Source organism: Passer domesticus, chromosome 10 (genome assembly GCF_036417665.1).
Source record: "Passer domesticus isolate bPasDom1 chromosome 10, bPasDom1.hap1, whole genome shotgun sequence".
In the NCBI taxonomy this organism is placed as follows: Eukaryota; Metazoa; Chordata; class Aves; order Passeriformes; family Passeridae; genus Passer; species Passer domesticus.
In genome coordinates this window covers 23,171,543-23,191,880 of record NC_087483.1, presented here as the reverse complement: position 1 = coordinate 23,191,880, position 20,338 = coordinate 23,171,543, and the positions used below count along the sequence as shown (strand labels likewise).

Genomic DNA, 20,338 nt, shown 5'->3' with positions numbered 1-20,338 from the left:
CCTGAGCATTTGATGATTCCATACTTCTAATTCCTTTCTCTTTCCTCAGTAGGGCAGCATTCCTCTTTCGTTCAAGGTCTGTAAGTTTGGCATACAACTCAAAGCTACTGTAAACAAAGTAAATAAGTTAAATCTTGACCATAGAATGCATAAAACTGAAATATAATCTCTTTTTAAAAAGTATTTATTACCAGGATTTTCAAACTTTATTTTGGAAATGCTTGGTGTGCAGAAGCATTTCCACACAGTCCTTTTGCTGAAATTCTTAAGACATTTATACAAAAAAAAATAATAAATGTGAAACACCAACAGTGAAGTTCATTCATTTAATGGAAATGAAAAACAGTCCATAGATTTAAAGGAGAACTTGGTCCACATTAACGAACTATGTAAGTTTTGTTCTAGTCCATTCTAGGGTGGAACTGATATTTAATCTAGTCTATGTTTCTGGAATAATCTAAATTAAGGAAGTGCTCTTGTAGTATCTCTAGAAAATAGTATGTAAATATACAAAACACCAAGTCATGTTCTAAGCTATTTCAAGAATCAAATCCTCCTTTAAAGAGAAATAATCTGTAGTCTACAACTGAACATTTAAATACAAGGTAGAAACCCAGGGCGTCAGTGATAATTTTTCCTACAATTTTCCCCTCAGTATTTTAAGTCTGAAAAACAGTATTGTTTAAAATTAGCAAATATATAAATTTGGTCCGCAAAAAATCTTGTTGCATGTAGAAAAGAGAAATACATGTATTGCAAATTGATCTTATTCATAGCATAAATCTACAAAACTATGTATTATTTAGGAAAAATAGGTTAAAAAGGATCTTATTTATAGGCTTAAACCTTGTCCCAACACCATATGGGTAGTGTACAGAAAACTTAGTATTATGCTTAGGATATGTAGTTTGTAAAAACTACTTAGTATTTCTTGTTATTTTCTCAGTAAATTGCAACACATAGAATTGAAAAATGATGTGCTACTAAAGTGAACTTTGAATGAAGTTCTGGAAGTAAAAGAATTAAAATAATCCTAAATTTGAAATACATGCTTTCTTTTTTAAATTAATTTGACATTACCTTTTCTTAAACTTAATTTTTTACTATACATCTTTAGTGGCAACAGATAAAACAGACTGTCACAGACTGAATTTGTTGGCAGGATTTTTCTATTGTCCCTCTATCACCTTCAACTCTATCAAATGCTAGTTGACTAATACTGGAATGATTTTTAATACAGTATTCTACTCTTCACAAACATCAATGAAAAGGGTATATGACACCTTAGAAGCAGAAATATTACTTAAGGCAGAAAGTTAAATTATTGTCCATTAGTACAGGCAGAGTCAACTAGAAATAAAAATACTGAAAACATTATTTCATTTTATTGGGCTGTAATGGGGAGGGACCACAATTAAAAAGTAAAAAACCACCTACCACGTTGAACTGTTGCGCTTTCCCTCCTCCCTCAATTGTACAATTATATACAAATCTGCTGAACTTCCTCAAGATTAGGCAAGTCTGCACTAAAATAAAATGGTCATTTTAGCAGCTTGATTCAAGAGTGGCCACAACTCTGCCAGTCTTGCGAACTTCTTTCTCCTTCTTTTGAACCTTTTCCTTCTGCTTTTCCAGTTTTTCCTGTGTTTTTTTAATATCCTTAATTTTTTTCTTTATTGTTGATCGGTCATTTTGACTGGAAACTCCCAAAGCCTTTGGAGGAGGAAAACAAAACAAAACCTCATCAGTAATTTTTTTCAACAGCACTGCTAACAGTGCTTATGCATTAACAATAAAAGAAAGTGTTATTCCCTTTGTGACAAGATAGTCTGTTTATTTGAAAAGTAAGACTTAAGGCCTCAAAAATAATCAGATAATCATCTGGGTAACAAGGTAGGTAAGAAAACCAAGGCCAGCTCTTCAGTTGTGAGATAAGAATTGTGTGTTGCATTTTACAAACATATAAATCCCTGAGAATTTCCAGAAAATAACATCATTGGTATTAGTCTCCGGATTTTTTCTATCTCTTTTTATACACGAGGAATTTGTACTCGGTACCAGCTCCTTAACTGGAAGGATTTTAAGGTGCATTGTTAAGAAGTGGAAGTGCTCAGGAGCGGACGGCACGCTTCCATTTGCGAGCGGCAGGTGGCAGCAGGCGATTCCCTCAGCCCAGGGCACCGGGTGCGCGCTGGGCTTGGGCAGCTCGAGGTGCTCAGCTGGAGACAGTACTTGACAGGCCAGTCACTGCTATCTTCTCTGTGCCCACGAAATTTTATAAAATACAGGACATTTAGTGTTGCATGTCTGTTTAAAATGCAGGCATATTTTGGAGACTGAAGATATAACACCTTTTTTCTCCCTAAGCCCATCAAATTCTGCTATTGATCATTAATAAAAATTTGCCTTACGCTAGAGCAGACCAATGAACCTCTTCTAGCTGCACATCTTGCCTGTCCATAATGCAGTCTCATAATCTAACAAGAAAGAAAAACTGCAGGAATTTACCAGAACTATAAGGGATACATATATATTGCAGCTTCCAGGTATAAAAATGGCAAGAAAAGGCTCAAAATAGTCAAAATAAGTATTTTCAGGAGGAGTAAAAACTTGAAACATTTAAAATGTCACCAGATAGAATTGAAGTCTTCCCATTTGAAGAGGAAATGTTCAAAAAACAGATTTCTAAAACTGGATCCTGCAATTCTATTTCAATTGACCAGACCTTGTTTTGGTATGACCTTATACTGAGATTGGTGACAGATGTATGCTTCCTTCATTTCCTCAAGAAAGCAATATTTGTTATTTTTTTGGCTATAAACAGCCTTTAATTCTACAATCAATTACTAATTACCACTTAACTATACAGGCTCCAAGTATTTCAAAGGCAACTCAAAATAACAACAGCAAATAACTCTGTCCCTTAAAAAGCCAGAGAACCAGGAAACTGAACGTTGTAGGTTAAAAATATGTCTAAATAAGAGTGAAACCTAAACAGTTATAAATCCTTCCCATGTTGTACACATACCTTCAACTTCTCACTGTCGAGCTGCATCAACTGCTGTCCATCTACATTCATAGCTGTGAACTCTGTAATATACTGCTCCATATTCATTCCCATTAACCAGTGGCATACTTGCTGGGTGGTCCATTCAGAAATAGGTCTACTGTGCCATTGATTTTGCTTTCCTGTTGTTGTAAATTCATCATCCAATGCCTAACCAATTGAGAAAAGTCACTGTAAGTAATATTTTACTTGACTGTATGTTGAATTCCAGTTGTCAGTTGAGTTTGGTTAACAAAGTGCATTTTTACACATGCTCTACTCCAAAAGTAAAGTTCTTGAGATCAGTTTGCCTAATTTACTTTAAACAAGACACTTCAACATACAACACAAAGTCAGAAACAGAGAACATAAATGGTAAATTGGATCTATCCAAACAATGAACACACTTCCTCAGTTAGTTGGTTAAGGTAGCTCTATCTTAATGTTAGATGCTACCTTACAATGTATGGAGAATTATCAAGCATTTCACCTCTATTATTATTGTTAAGTGATGGAAATCCAAAATAAAAGCAATTCTAGTAGCCAGTAAATCTGGTGAGTGTTCTAGGTACAGTTTTGTTACATTTTGTACATTTGTGAAGAGAAGACTGTTTGTTCTTTGAACTAATGCTATTACATTGACATTTTAAAAGGTCTGCCCAAATAGAAGATGACCATTTAAGAAACACAGCACCTTGCAGACCTCCACTGAAAATACACTTTGCCAGCTCACAGAACTTTTGAGGCATCCTGCTTCAATTTAATTTTGCTTCTGAGGGGAAAAGGGTTTGTCCTGAAGCACTGTTACTTCATCACAAAAGAAAAGCTACACAACAGAGCTCAGTGTCTGTAGAGAAGAAATTCCAGTGTGGTACTCGAATCAGTAACATCAGTTAACAGAAGTTTTATTAACTATCCAGAATCATCTCTCACCAAGCTCATGACTGAGTACAGGCTGCATTAGACTTGCAGACAGCTCATCCAAGATATTTGCAAATAGCAGAAAATATGCTCCCCTTTTCCAGCAGGCCTTACATGCATTTGTAAACAGAAAACATGGAAAAAAGGAGTTTTCTAATTATGGATTTGAGAGATGATCCTGTTAAGTCACAGGTGAACTACAGCTGCCAGCCAAAGGGATCTCAAAAAATCCAGTTTATTTGATGGAATGTTTGGGAGAGTTGATTGATGTAACATAATTTTTGTGGTGATTACAAGTCAAAGACAGTGAGATGTAGGTCTGCCACATGATCTGATCAGACCGCACAATGGATCTGACCACGAAGTATGGAAGACACGTATGAGGGGAAACACAGAATTTTCAAATTTCCAATGTAGTGAAGGACTACACATAATTTGAAATGGTTTTGCTTTCCCTGGTCTGTGAAACTAGGAATGACTTTGTAGGGCCAAACAGTTTGTGCTGAGGTCTGAAAATCCACACTACAAGCATTTCAAGGATTTTCACTTCCAAATACCCCGAGTCTGATCACAAACACTCAATGGCCACTAGCAGCTGGAACATAGCAGGATCACTGCTGGAGCACATCTGATTTGATTTCTGAGATAAATCAAAGTAAGGAAGTGGGAACAATCAGAATATTTATTTCAAAAATGAACTCCTTATCCAAATCAAAATGCTTATGTAGATATTACAAGTGCGAACACATCCGCCTTACTGATGTGCAAAAGAAGAATAGCAATTTGCATGAAATAACAGCAAAGGGCTCTAGAAGAGGATTGGCTTGAAGTGCTCTGTACAGCATCTATATCAAGACAACTGGAGCACTGAATCTTCTATCCAAGTTATTAAGCTTGAGATGCTTTGTACAGGGAAGATTAGTTGGATAAATTACCAGGGGAATTTAAAAATGCACATTTATTTTACATAATTTTACATAACAGTACTCCCCAACCTGATACTGTGATAAAAAAATATATTGGCAACTTTGTCTCATACTAGAAAGTGCTCATGAATAGTACATAAAAAAGGGGAAACACTTTGCATTTTAAGCTGAACCTGTATCTCAGGTGTAGTCTTTCAGCCACAAGAAATACTAAAATATATTGCTATTACATACGTATTTTTTAACATATGCATGTACTTTTATCATTTGAGGTGGGTGTGTGTATCTATATATCTCCTTTACATGAAAAAAAGTGTGAAGTGTTTTATTCCAATTAGAACTCACTCTAGATTTGCTGAATCTGTGCAAGCCAAACTTGTCTTCTGTAATTTCAGAGTGTAAGTACCTGAGGGACTCAGATTCTTTCATTTTGTCAGAGAATCGCTGTCCCCTGACAGAACCTTGAGGGCTCGCTAAACCAGTTTGTCCAAGCAGCACAGATTAGAACATCTAACAGACTGCACTATGGAGGAGTCTCCAGGCTTAGCTACAAATTGCAGCATCATCAATTGCTAACAAACTCCTTCTACTTCACATTGGTAAAGACAGAACCCTAAAATGAGAAGTTGTAGCAACATCTGAATCTGTGTTAAAACACAGACATCATCTCCTCACAGACATTTAATACTATAAAATTTGAATTTTTCACTACTACACTAGGGAAAGCACCTGTAAATATTTTTCAGAATACAGGAAAATGAAAACTGTAGAAGAATAAGATGAAAAGCACCAATTTTTGAGTAAGGATTATTGGTCATTACATATTACCTCTGCATCATTTTTTTTCTCAAATGTCCATTCAGAGACAGAAGGAACATGCCAAGCTGTGTTTGTACACCAAAGTTAAGAGTCCCCAAAACAGCCACTACACACACAAGAAAGAGATCAGCTGCAAATTCAGAAAGCAGAACTAAAACTACTTCTAAGGTATGGAAACATGAGAAAGCCATGTGCTCCTGCATAAAAATGCATGTGACTCAGAAAGCAAATAAAGGCTCTGGAGATAAAAATATAAAGCCCAAGAAAACACCACTGCCATCACACCATTTAACATATTAGGGACATTAGAAGGATTACCCAGCTAGCTTGCTAACCATCTGTGAGTGAAGTGCCTCTGCTGTAACTAGCTGGCTACTAAAATCTGAACTCCCACCAGGCAGTCATGTGCCCACACTGCCTGTGAGCACCTGTCCAGCAGAGGCAGACTCTTCAGTGCTGTCCCTATCTAGTGTCTAAGAGGTGTTTCCATCTCCAGCTTCCCAACAACTCCAGGATTTATAAGGCAGTGTGCAAAAGCCCACTCCTCTGAAAGCTGGAGTTAACACTGGCTAGCACGACTCCTGCTGTATACCTATGAACCCATCTGGGCAACAACCATCAGGCAGAAACTAGTAAGAGCTTAATTTAAGGATCCTGTTCAGTATCTTCATTGGTGATTTGAATGAAGGGATTGAGTGTACCCTGAGTAAATTCGTGGACAACACCAAGTTAGGTGACAGTGTCGATCTGTTGGAGGGCAGGAAAGCCCTGCAGAGGGATCTGGACAGGCTGGATCGATGGACCAGACCAAGAGCATGAGGTTCAACATGACCAAGTGCAGGGTCCTACAAATTGGCCACAACAGCCCCATGCAGTGCTGCAGGCTGGGGGCAGAGTGGCTGGAAAGTGGCCCAGTGGGAAAGGGCTGGGAGTGCTGGTAGACAGCAGCTGAACATGAGCCAGTGTGTGGCCAAGTGGCCAAGAAAGCCAATGGCATCCCAGCCTGTATCAGAAACAGTGTGAGCAGCAGGACCAGAACAGTGATTGTCATATACTGGGCACTGGTGAGGTCACATCTCAGGTGCTGTGTCCAGTTCTGGGCCCCTCAGTTCAGAAAGGACATTGAGGTGCTGGAACAGTCCAGAGAAAGGCAGTGAAGCTGGTGAAGGGTGTGGAGCACAAATCCCATGAGGAGCAGCTGAGGGAGCTGGGGGTGTTTAGCCTGGAGGATACTCAAGAGGACCTTATCACTCTCTACCGCTGGAAGGAGGATGTAGCCAGGTGGGGGGGCGTGCTCTTCTCCCAGGCACCCAATGACAAGAGGACATAGGCTTCAGCTAGCCAGGTAAGATTCAGGTTGAACATCAGGAAGACTTTCTTCATAGCAAGGGTGATTAAACACAGCCATGGACTGCCCAGGAAGGTGGTGGAGTCATTGTCCCTGGAGGTGTTTAAGGAAAGACTGAACATGGCACTCAGTGCCATGGTCCAGTTGACAAGGTGGTGTTCAAGTCCACTCATAGGCTGGAGTTAGTCTCAGAGGTCTTTTCCAACCTCATAGATTCTGTGATCTGAAATACGCTAAATTGCTGTAAGATTGATTACTTTTCCCAGACCTAGACTACAAACTTTAAAAACCCCCTAAGAATAGAACTATGTATTTTTCTTTACACATACTGCTTTCCAAATGAGGAAACAGTTCAGAGTTTGTTCCTTGTTTTCCTCGGAGTAGACCCTTGATACTCAATGTAATTACTGAAAAGATCCAAACAGCTTTCACTGGTCATGCAAAACCAGGACAATAAGCAACATATGAACTAGACAGAACACTGGAACTCATCTATAACAAAAAGAGGCTTAAATCATCACTTTACACATGGAAAATTAGTAATAAACTGCTTTCATTTTAGTTTTAGTATCCAAAGATTACTGAAAGTTTGTAATACTTATCAAGGAACAATACTCAAGAAGACAACTTTAATAAGCCTTACAATTTATACTCCTTGAAAGTTTTAGAAATGCATATTCCATCCAAGAAGCATTCCATTCAAAAAAACTGCAGGGAGTACTTGCAAAGATAGATTATTAACTGGTGTTCCTCTGGTTTTCATTAGATCTAAGACTATTATCTCCAAAAAAGCTCTGCAAAAACTTAATCCACTACTGCAACCTGTAAACTAGTTGTATGATTTTTGACACCTCAGATTTTATGTTAGTGAATTTATAACATTGTCTGTAAGACTGCGCTGAGTTTCTACATATTACTGGGATATTATAGGATTTTCACCAAGGACTGACTAAAGACAGCTAATAAAAATCCCATCACATTCGTGAACTACCAGTCTGGCAAGCCCTCTTGAAAAAATTCATTTTACATAAGATAACGATGTTCTGTTTTTAATGAGTTTTCCTAAACTCAGGGATTTAATTTATTAAGATGTCCATCAGTTGAACACCAAATGAGACAGTATCTCAGAATGCTACCAAAGTGTGGACTTTGGGTTTCAGCTGAAGCCAAAGGAATTAGTTCTCCAGGGGAATGAACATACTTTCAGGTGTCTAATTTCTACCTATATATCAGATCCACCATGTTCTGACTTTTTTCCTTTTTTCTTTTGTTTGTTTTCATTGAAATTTTATCGTAAAACAAACCTGCACAAGGTGTGAAGGCAAGGTCAAAAATCTTGCAGCTTTCATTCACCCAGGAATTTGCTTTAAATTAGTGGAACAGAACAGCATTATATTTAAAACTAAAAACTTTGATTTGATTAGTGAGTTAATTCAGATTTTTATGATATAACTAGGATCAGAGCACACAGGATATATCATCCACTAGTGCACATCCTTAGCTCATTTAACAACTTCTTTATAGTGCTCTTCAACATTCAAATATGGAACAGCATCTAGTTTCACATCACACACATCTGTTTCTATTAAACATGCTGTAGTGTGAACAACAACATCAACAACACACATATACACACTTTGAAACTCACCTCATTTGAAGAGAAGGTTAAAGTGTGTGAACGACCTGACAGATTTGGTTCTGTCACTAACCCTGAAAGTTCACAACTTGGCTTGCTATGGTATGTATCATCTATGACAATTCTACTCTGCAAACAAGTGGAAATAATGTTTTATTAACTCACTTCTTGGAAAAGCAGGTCATTAGGTGACATTCTAGTAATTCTGATTTTTGGTTAAAAAAATTAATATGACTCAGTTACCTTTAGAACACATATGAAATGTACTAACTGTAACAAGCGTCTTGTTTTTTGTAAAACTTCTGAATTTAGAAATGCAGTAATGAATTTAAAACAATATCCCAAATAAGAGCAACTTATGCAGAGAATTGGTCATAACCTGAAATGGTGTTAGAATACACAAGGAAGTGCATCAGTTACTTCTTCAGCAGGCATACCACACTGTGGGAGAAGCAATTTAAAATGCATTTGTTGGACTTAATCATGATGAACTTTCATTAAACTGAAGCCTCCACAAACACTATGAATGTGTTTCAGAAAGTAGTGTTCTGTTGATTCCCTCGATTTCCAGCTCAGATTGCGACCTTGAAAATATTTTGCTTTAGTGAGTGAAAAATAATTCTGCCAAAAATATGGCTCCTGCTTTTGACTTTCTAAAAATTAGTCTTTGTGCCTACAAACAGTAATTAATTATTTACCAGTATTTTCTCTAATGTTCTCTAAGTCTCTGATCAACTAATTACACTTTGTAAGGATGCCATACCGCATCCCTATGTGCATAAATAACCTGAGATCCTAAATTAAGCTGATCTTAAGGATATTTTTCTTCAGTTAGTTATGCTTATATAAGAGAATTACATTTTTGCAGTTACCTTCATTTAGCACTTCTGTATTTGTGCTCTGATTTCAATTTTACTTGAACTCCCAGTTTTCCGGATTCTATTTTTGTTTTGTAAGTGCACTCCCTTATACTCTAAATTATTGATACACATTTTCAGTCTAAAAAACACCACACCAAAGCTCAAGAAAAAAGCCATCACCACCACAACACAACAAACATAAACCCCCACAACTTGAATTTTCTTGCTACCTCCGTGTAGTGCTTTTCTTGACTGAGAAATTGTGTTCTAATTACCATGTAGATTATTTTATTAATTACATTAAATTTTAGGGTCTTCTTCAGTCTTTCAGATGTAAAAATTAATACCAGAAACAGCTGAATACTTTGTCCATCAACCTATTCTCAAATTAACTTCAACCCAAGCTGAAAATCTATTTAAGAGCTTTTCTTTAGCCATATCCATTGGCTGAGCCATACTCTCAGTTCACTCTTTCTTCCTTTACAGAGAAATCAAGAGCAACTCAGTCAAACAAAACTAAAAGATACAATAATAAAAACATAGCCAAAAGTAAAGCATCTGAGCACCAGTTGTAATGTTTTCTCTTCCCCCTGCTCCTAATTTTAGGAGTAATTTCCTTTTAAGCCTTTAGAGCCAGTTGGAAAGATTTTGACTCTTGAATAGCATAGAATTTGGACAGAAGAGGTTTTATAGGTATGCTTCCTACCATTTGAAGTACTAGGATACAGTTTATACCACACTGTTCTTCCTTGCACTGAAAATGAAATGCTCCACACACGCTTACAGAAGCTAAGCAGTATTCTGGAAAAACAATGAGTATAAACACTCTGTGTGTGTATGCATTGTATCAGAGAATGGGACAGATTTACACCAAGGGACTAATTTAACAACTGTCTGCAAGCACACAGGATTTGGTTCCCGTGCTTCTTGTTTTCACAAGGATCAAGAAGTTGACTCACTACTTTGTCAAACTTCAGAACCGTTTTAAGAAAATAAAAACATTTCAAGTGTACTAACTTTCAGAGGCAAATTGTGCAAAACCAGAAACCAGGTAATAAAGAATATAATTATATTCCTTGCATCATCAATGCTAAAACACAACTACATAAATTATACACAATGCAAGGGACTTGGTTCCACAGAGATTTTTTACATTACAAAATTCTTATTTTAGGCTTTCTACTTTTACCTCCTATTTAAGAAATGTTGTCACATGATAACATGGGATACTACAAATATAAAAGGAATAAATGCTATTGCTATATTTATGATATATTTATTTATAAATTTTGAGTTAATATAAACAAAAAGGAGTATTCTTCCTTTGAATTCTGGGAAGATGACTTTGTCCTTTGCTTTTATATTGTTTTAGTAACGAGACTCACTTCGAGTGGTCAAGCACATTTCTTTGTTAGTTTTAATGTCTTTTCACAGCAAAAAAAGCCAAAGCCTTGTTACTGTACATAAGTAATTATCAACCCTAAGGTCAGATCTACAACAATTAGTCATTCACTTGAAGCAGCAACCACTGTCACATTACCATGTTTATAAAAGACCCCAAACATTGCAAAGTGAAAACAGCCTGACTTTGGAGAGGAAAAGTATAATTTTATGATTTACGAATGTATGAGAATCTGTTCTTCAGTGGGATCAGTTTTCTACCATTTTACAAAGCAGGAATATGGCTGGAGACTTGCATAATCTTCCAGCTGCTGGTTTGCAACTGGAACTAGGGAAGAGAGCAGCAAACAACAATTACATATTGGAGCATGAGAAGGAAACAAAAAACCCCAAACCAGTAGGCAAGGAACCAGCTGGAAGTTTGATGCAGTAATCATCTTGGGAAGTATAGTCCAGTAAGAAAAAAAGACTACTACTTCAGAACAATGTAGAGAGGAAGAGAGCATTCATCTGGTAACATCTGTAACTTTTTGATTGCCAAAAGTAGGTGTATATGGTAGGTATATGAAAACTTTAAGTGCTGCTTAAGCACATTATGGGCGCTTATGGTAGAAATGCAGCAGTGGGACTTTTACTATGCTTAGAAAACTTATTCAAATCAGATAGAAAGGAGCAACAAAGAGGGGACCAACAGGTTCCTCTGAATCAATGACTTTGAAAGACAAACCCAATGACAGGAAACATCTCTTCATAGCTTTGCTACAGCCTATTAGGAGACCAACTACAGCTTATCAAGAGACCAGCCTATCAAGAGACCAACCATGCATTCCTATTTAATCAAAAATTGTATTCAAGAATATGTATATACCTTCCAAGTTGTTGGGTTATTTACAGAAACATCTTTTGGCCAAGATCTTGGCCAAAAGCTCTTGCAGGCTCCAAGAGAAGCAACCAGTGCAGGAGCTGTAAATACATGAGACTGATGCACACTGGGCAGCAGTACTGTTCTACCTCAGAGTAGAACAATTCCTACTCTTATTAAGTTCCTGTGTTATAATAAGGATTGTATGGTTCTAAAACTACTTCCTGTACTTTTTAAATAAAAACTATGTGTGCAGACAATTTACAACTATCACAGGGACTGTAGATTTACACTAGCGAAACAAAGTATTTTAAAAAAGGTATTACAACAGCGTTTTAGGGCAATCACCATCTGGAAACATGGAAAGCAAACTTGTTATCTGCAATCTCTGCAACATATCAGTGACTTCATGGACCACAATTGGGTAAGTTTCTCTTCCAGACATACAACTCATTTCTTTCTAACAGCACAGAACAAAAGCAAAACATGAAAGGGTATTTTAGCCATCCAAGTGAAGAGAAAGTGTAAAACTCAAGAATAAACCCACCTACTCAAATAACTAATTTTCAACTTGACAAAATCCAAAGGAAACAAGAATACAGTCAGTAAAATTGCTGGGAACAATGTTAAATTGAAAAAGGTTTTACCAAATATTCAGACAGCACACATATTACACCTTTTAGTTTCTAAAACTGTTTCTTTCAAATAGTTTAAACTGTTTAGATGGTAAGTGTGGTTATAGACTGAACTGTGTAGCCTCACTCTCAAGATCTGGTTAAAAGGCTCTAAATTATTAGATTATTAGCTACTCAGAAGCCTGGAAGAAAATGTTCTATAGATGTGTTTCTTGGCTTTTAATACTATATTTGTTAATGAAAACTAGGATACTTTGTTCCTCCACCTGTCTGGTATTCCAACCCTACATTCCAGTACAGTAAGAACTGGCTGGCCAACTGTTTGGACAGCTGACCTCTACTTATGCACAATTCCTCCATGAACTAGTCTGGAAAACAGATTAGACCTTTAAAACTATGCTTTCCTGAAACTAGCACTACTTTTGGCATGACCATCCAGTGAAAAAGCATGCCCTGTGATTCTTCCTTAGGTGCTACTTCAGCCTGAATAGCCTCTACTGATGTTTCAACTGAAGGAGGGAGGGAACAGGAACACTCAATTCCTGCTTGTAAGAGCTGTAGTATCTCAAACTTCTCCAGCAACGTTTGTAAGAGGTGATGTGGTCAAGGACTAAGTCATTAGGCTTCCACACACTAACCACTGATATTTTTACCAAAATGCAACACTTAAACATTCAAAGCACAAATTAGTCATCTTTACCTTGCTTCTGTTCTTGTCTTGACCATGCTCACAACCATCCTGCCCACTCTGAGTAACCTGCAGACTGCTACTTGAAACCTGAGGCTCTTTGTGGCTGTCTCCAAACCAAGAGAAAGGCATGCAAGTAGGAACAGGGGAATCTGAATCTGATGCAGATAGATTGTTGCCAGAGTCATCCAAAAGTTCTCGGGAACCTCTAAAATAAGCAGATGAAATTGTGTTTAAATAACCACAGCAAAAAATTACATCCAATCCCTCAAATGCACAACCAACCTGCTAAAAACAAGAACAAACTCAAAACACACCCCTTATTTTTACCAGTTTCACAGCACAACTGACACTTGAAATTAAAACTGATACTTGTCTTTAAATATCCATGCAAAATAATGAGTTATATAACAACACAAACTTTTGCAGTATTTCACACAATTTAATAATTTCAAGTAACTGCTAACTTCATTTACTCAACATTCATCTTCCTTACCAAAATACAGTTTTAAGGCTGTCTCCTCTACTCTCTTCTGTGAGATTAGAAGCTCATCTCTATCATTAAATCTTCACAGAATTTTGGCACTGTTATACCAGAATGTACTTTAAGATGAAACATTAATGACAGTTTTAAAGAAATCCTTATGTTACAAATTTTAGAAATGCAGCATGTATGTATGTACTAACAAAAGAATTACCTGCTATCCAGAGAACCTCTTAGATTTTCTTTTTCTTGCTTCTTACCCTTGCCCCCAGATTTCCGCAATCCACTGGAGTGAAAAAACACAAATTTCATAAAGCACTTACATTTACATTACTTTAAATCAGCAAGTTAGTTTTCATTTTGACTTCAACAGTTACAAAAAGCCACACTTACATTCTTACACAAAGCATAATTTTGCAGATTATGCATGCAATTAAAAAAGCTCTGGCACTCATATTCTATTTAAGAATCATTACAAAGCCACAGATAACCAAAATAAATACAGAAATCACCTACAGAAGCCTAGAATATAGTGGATACAACCAGGAGGAAAACCACAGTTTTATTGCTACATTAATGCTCCTAAGCAATGCACAGCAACTTGAGCAAAGTCACTAACTACATTATCAGTGTGTGAAATCAGCTGATTTTTATCTTACACACTATGATGCATTTATTGCAGCACCAGCCTAAGTCTTTAATGTTAGCTTCAACAAGCTTTACCCCATCTTCAAAGGTGTTATGTAATAGCATTACTGGACTCCTCAACATTGTTTTATTTAAGAGAACATAATATTCTCAAAAATAACACAGAACAACACTTATTTTCAAAGGAACATAAGTAAAATCCTACCCAAAATCTGGAAATCTCCTTTTGGACTTTCCTGACGGAATTCCTTCATTTGTTTCCACTGTCTTGTCTTCATTTTTCCTTTCTTCTGTTTTTTATGGAGAGGTGAAAAATAAAAATGTTGTTGTAAAAAAACCTGCAATTTTCAGCTACTAATGATGATTCTTTTAATCTAAGACCTGGGTGACAGTGTTAAAACTCCCATTCCTGCAAACAGATAGTAACTAAAAATACTACAGCCATATCAGCCAGCCTAAGTTATTTTCTGTGGCATCTTCCTAGCATTCTTTCTGGCCCAGGCTATTGAAAAATGGGGACATAACATTTGCTGACAACTACTCAAAAATATTCCTTTTGATAAAGAGTAATTCTATACTGTCTACAGAAAGGTAAAAATTACCACAGTATTTTGCTCTGATGAATTACAAACTAGTTCTTTTTCTATCAACTTGAATACAAAACCAGAAGAATTACTTTTAATACTAACATTTGTTTCCACCTCTACTTCCAGAGGCAGTATTTTAAGGAAAGACGTAATTTCTTAAACATGGCACAGTAGGTTAAAATACAGACTGATACGTGAATGGGTGAAAAGGTAATAGAAAGGATTAATTCAATACAATAATAGACAAACATTTAAATACAGTTAGAAAGCAATAATCTAACAGAAACAGAATTTAGTGTTATTTTGTTCACAAAGAGCAAGCTTTCACTTCCAATCCTCATGTACTGCATTAATTAGCAATTCCACAGCAAATTTACAAAAAATAAGTTCACAATGATTCTGCCATCACAAAAAACTGTAGAAAAGAAAGCAAAATCACAGATGTATTAGGTATGTGTCTTAATAAGTGAGGTTTGTTTTAGAGTATTTTTGTCTGAGTCTTTATAGACACATACAAAATAAGGACAGTATAAAACAAATCCTGTTTCAGGGTATTAAATGAATGGTTTTGTCTGAGCTGTAGGGCAAAGACAGCAAGTCATCTGTCTTTATACATTTGTACTAGCTGGTTACAGAAACTATCAAACATTGAAAAGATTATATTAGATCCCTTTTTCAATTATTTGTAAGAAAAATGCCAACGTTTCCTATCAAACAATAACTAGTAGTGACTAGGCTGATTATAATACCTTTAACCTTCTTCTATGACAAATATCCTAAGAGGGCATGATGAGTAATGCGGTAATTCCCACAATTCTCAGAATCTGTATCTTGTTTCAACACTGCATAATGTCTGGAAGCACAAAGCCAACAATGAACTTTTCTGGGAATCAGGAAATCCGTCAGACTTACTCTCCAATACATTGGCACTTATGAGGCTAGTGTTTTGCAAAAATGTATTAGGACCTTTATTGATTACATCTAAAATTTGTAAAACTTAAATCCTGAAGAATTAAAATAATAATAAACCCTTAAGTCTTACCCTTGGCTTCTTTCCCTTTCCCTTTTGCTTCTCTTTGCTTAACATTCTTGAGATACCCTTGAGGAGAATTTGGAGTCATCCCTTCAGGAGGAGGTGAACGAGTGGTGGTTGTGCTATTGTCGTTGTTTGGTTTGTGTACTGGAGAAGAGTGTGTGGAAGCAGAAGGACTTGACTCTAGAGGACTTTCTGTGCTTTCTCTTTTCTCAGGCTTTTCACTCTTTTGATCTGTGTCATCCAGGCATGGGAGAGGTAATTTTTCACTTGTTTCTAAGGTCTTAGTTAGGTACATACTGGAAGATTCTCTGTTGAGAACATGGTCTTCTGAATCTTCATCCTTCAATAAATTTGGAAGTTATTTTTTGATAAACATTACATATACACATTTATCATCTGTTCTTTTACCAGGGTGGAAGGATGTGCTAAGCAAATTTCCTCAGTTCAGGAAATTTTCTAAACTTACATACTTGTGGATACCATCTGAATCACCTCTATACATATCTTTCTGCACGTCCCAAGTAAACTTTTTCTAGCCAAATCAGAAATGTTCTGGTACACGTTAGTTATTCCAATTCAACGCAGCCAGTTTTCAGTCTCACTGAATTAGTTCAGTGTCCTCCTTCTATGACAGGCTCTCTCATATATTGACTATCTATACCTCAATTCTTCAGCTGTTTTCCAGAAAACATGAGAACATTTTACTGGCACGCTTCTTTGTGAACTCAAATGATGACTTATGGAATAATGAAGCATTTCAGAATTCTTTAGTTTTTGAAGAAATTTGATAACTAACTTGTTCCAGATGAAGGCGTAACAAGATAAATGAGTATATTTCACAACATAACACCTATCAAAATCTTTCAGCAAGCAGAAGTAGCACAGAACAAGCTCACATAGTTCTTTGCTAACTTCAAATTAACTGTGCCACAAATACATTCCAGAGTTCACATGTATGTCATGAACCCTAAAAGGTTTTTTCATTTGATGCAGCATAAAACTAGGATGCTTTGGCACAGCCTGAATGAAGCATGGAGAACACTTACAACTGCAAATAGACATAAAACTCAACACATGTTCAGTATCCAGAGCACATGATTATCAGTGTCAGTACCTGCAGATTTGCAGTCTGTTGTCCACCCCCAAGAGATTCTTTCAGCTTTGATCGAGAAGGTGGCTGGCGTTTTACTTTCAAAGCAAGCTGAGCTTTTGCTTTGTGAGCACTGGTGTCTAATCTGGGAGTATCCCCAACAAAAGCATCAAAATCTGCAACAAAAACATACATTTAAAAAAGCAAACAAAAAACCCAGCAAAAACTGGTAGGCAAGTTCACCAACCCATTGCTCAGAAAAATATTCAGAATATAAGTCAGAATTATTCTACTTGTTAACCATTGCTGTATGAAAATACTTTTATATTATACTGCACTATTTTACACATTGCCATAGCAATTTCTGTTTAATTTGAAATATACTTTTACCTAACTTCTTCAATCAAAAATAATAAAATCCAACAGAATTTAATTGTTTTATGGATTGAAAACTTAATTCTGTTCTCAAATAGATGAAAATTTGTGCCCCAGATGTGACTTCCTAACATCATTCTTTAAGACAGAAACTCTTTACAAAGTAAGAATTTACCAAATATTTTAAAAATTTCATTCTCATTTGAACCTCCATCTGATATTTCATAACATTCTGTGCATAAAATTACAGGACAAAAAAATCATAGCAAGTTTACTGTAAATTATAGCTTGAAAAAAAAAGGGATTTTAACTGACATATCTCAGTGTTTTATTTCTACTATTAGTTTCACTAACAGAGAATCTGAAGAACAGTTAAAATAGTTGTCTCTCCATCCATCTCCTCTTTCCCACAACACTTAAGAAATACATTACAACTACATTGAAAATGTTGGGGGAACTTAAACTCAAGCATCCACACTGAGTCAGTTAAAACATTCACCCAGTTAGTATGAAACAGTAAACGCTTCTCTTAACAACAAAAAACCACTATACATATAAATCACTATGCTCCTAATTTTCCTTAAATGCAAATAACAAAACCACTACAGTCTACTTACCAGAAACCAGCATGTCTAAAGAATTTATTCTTTCTTCTATTGATTTGGTTTCTTTTTCATTGTCTTCTTTTATCTTTGACTGTTCGTTAGATTGGCCTGGACTTTGACAGCCATCTTCCAATAAACTGCCACCCTCAAATACATAAGGCATTTTTTCATATGCTTTCAATTTATTTTCAAGCTCTGAAATCTGCAAGAATTAAAATTCAGAAGTGAGATACAAGTCTCCAAGAATGCAGAAGTTTATTTCAAAATATAATACTGCTTTACTTTTTCCTGATATATTTGCAGTTGTTCTGCATATTTCTGGTCTCTCTCTTCAAGTAGCTTTGAATGATCTTCTTCTTTCTTCATAAATTCTATTTCTCTGGTAAAAGAAATATATACATGTTTATGAAATAGTAGTATACAGAAATGTAGAAAAATATGTTTAATAGAAATATGCACAACTGCATTTACTAAAAAAGCATTCCATTAGTGAATGGTGACAAAAATCAGTCTGTAAGGTATAACTGATTCATTAATCTTATAATGTCATAAAATGACATATTTATTTGTATGTTTCTACTGTCTTGAAAAGAAAATAGAGATGACTGTGATCTACTCTGGGCAGAAAAAGATGTGTGGTACTTTTTCTGCAAAGTTACAACCATCTCTCATTTTAAAAGTGGCAAGTTGCATATGCATTTAAGCCTGAAATACATGCATGACTCCAATCATTGCATCTTACTCTCTTCCACAAAGATACATGCACACACAGTATATTTTCTTTCCAAAAGCTATGGCAAAATTCTTTGTTGGAAATTAAATTGCTTTTCAAGTTTCTACTTAGTTCATCTTACAGCAATTGCAATGGCTGGGTTTTACAAAGAAGAAACAATGACCATAAGAAGGAAACAAAAATAAAAGCTGTTTTTGCCTGTGTCATATGGAATGACATACAAAACCAGAAAATAAGCACTACAACAGATGCAGAAGCTTCAGGGACAATCAAATGAGTAATGGGAATTTGCTAAACAGCGAGGGAATGGAAAGCAGCATGTCAGCAGTCATCTTCACGTACTTTTGAACTTCCATGTGGATAAGCTTGGGAGGAGAGGGGAAAGGAGACCTTTAAAAAGCTCACCAAACAGCACAAAAACGTACTGTGAAAAGTAACATTTCTGGATGTGGACTACAGAGCAAAAGATCCTAATAAATTGCCTTTAAAAGTAAGTAGCAAGTGAAGAAATTTGGAACAAGAATATTATACAAGTGTATTACAGCAACTACCAAAAGCAACAGTTGTATTTTGTATTATCAGGACACATCTACAAATATTTTGCAATTTTTCTAACCTCTTCTTTAGCTAAGAGGGAAGATCATAGAACAATTAGACACTACCACACAACAGTGCTGGAGTCCCCCACAGGTGTATTTAATAAACAATGTTATTTCTACTAAAAAACCCAACATGTTGCCATTTTAGTGGGCTAGATACACATCCCCAAACTTTCAATTTCTCTGAAAAGTCTTTGTACTCCTCCTATAAGACATAACTAACTCAGACTAAATCACATGTATCTGGCTATTATGAGATATCCTTTGATGTCTACTCTGTCTGGAACACTGAAGTCAGCCAAGGTTTTTCACAAAGAGCAAATGGTATTGCCTAACTCCTCAAATCAAATTTCAAGTAGTCCTTCCAAAAAAGCAGAGATACATTACAGCTTTTAAACTAAGTTGTTTTTTAAAAGTTGTCATTGAAATATTAAAGAATTTTTCCTTAGCTATAAGTCAAAAGCAGCAGCAACATTTTCAGAAAACCTTTCAGAGAACCTTTTCAGAGAAGCTGGTGATGTAAGGTATAGAATGATTCAGCATTTGTTGCCCACTTCTTCCCTGCCCTCTAATAAATGAAAAGAAAGTATATTAAGCAAATCCTCTTCCCCCAGGTATTGCTGACAGCTTTCCCCAAGTTGTACAAAGCATACAAGCAATAAATAGAGACCTGGTATTTTGGGGTACTTACTTTTGTTGGTAGTCTTTAAGCAATTTCTTGGCCTTGTTGTATTTCTTTTCAAGGGCATCACATTGTTCTTGAGTCTCCTTAAGACGCTCATTTACTGTTTTGCATAAATTTTGTGCCTCTAACCAGTAGGTCTCTAACTTCTTAATTTTCTCTTTGCTTTCATCTAAGTTTTGCTGTAGTTGGGCTCGATTGAATTTCCATTCGTTTTTTTCTGCTTCAACAACTTTTAACTGAAAAGATTAATACTTAACAAATTAATCTAATCTAAAAGACTAAATAAAAACCAGTTGTTGATACTTGTTTAAGTAGAGAATAGCTAATAATAATTACATACTTATCAGTAATATG

At 35.9% G+C, this 20,338-nt stretch overlaps 1 protein-coding gene across 3 annotated transcripts in view; it reads right to left on the bottom strand.

The window, feature by feature from the left end:
- Positions 1-170: 170 nt before the first annotated feature.
- LOC135308868 (neurabin-1-like) overlaps positions 171-20,338 on the bottom strand; it is a 40,171-nt gene continuing 20,003 nt past the window's right edge. For 2 of the 3 annotated variants that reach the window (XM_064434421.1, XM_064434420.1), the window contains exons 9-19: positions 19,991-20,220; positions 18,250-18,346; positions 17,980-18,169; positions 17,012-17,163; positions 15,904-16,237; positions 14,480-14,564; positions 13,841-13,912; positions 13,155-13,350; positions 8,709-8,825; positions 3,029-3,217; positions 171-1,713 (exon numbers count right to left, since the gene is read on the bottom strand). In XM_064434421.1, coding sequence (XP_064290491.1) covers positions 1,546-1,713; positions 3,029-3,217; positions 8,709-8,825; positions 13,155-13,350; positions 13,841-13,912; positions 14,480-14,564; positions 15,904-16,237; positions 17,012-17,163; positions 17,980-18,169; positions 18,250-18,346; positions 19,991-20,220 — 1,830 coding nt within the window. In that variant the 3' untranslated portion in view covers positions 171-1,545. The remainder of the gene's footprint in view (positions 1,714-3,028; positions 3,218-8,708; positions 8,826-13,154; positions 13,351-13,840; positions 13,913-14,479; positions 14,565-15,903; positions 16,238-17,011; positions 17,164-17,979; positions 18,170-18,249; positions 18,347-19,990; positions 20,221-20,338) is intronic. The other variant, XM_064434422.1, reaches the window with a different exon arrangement.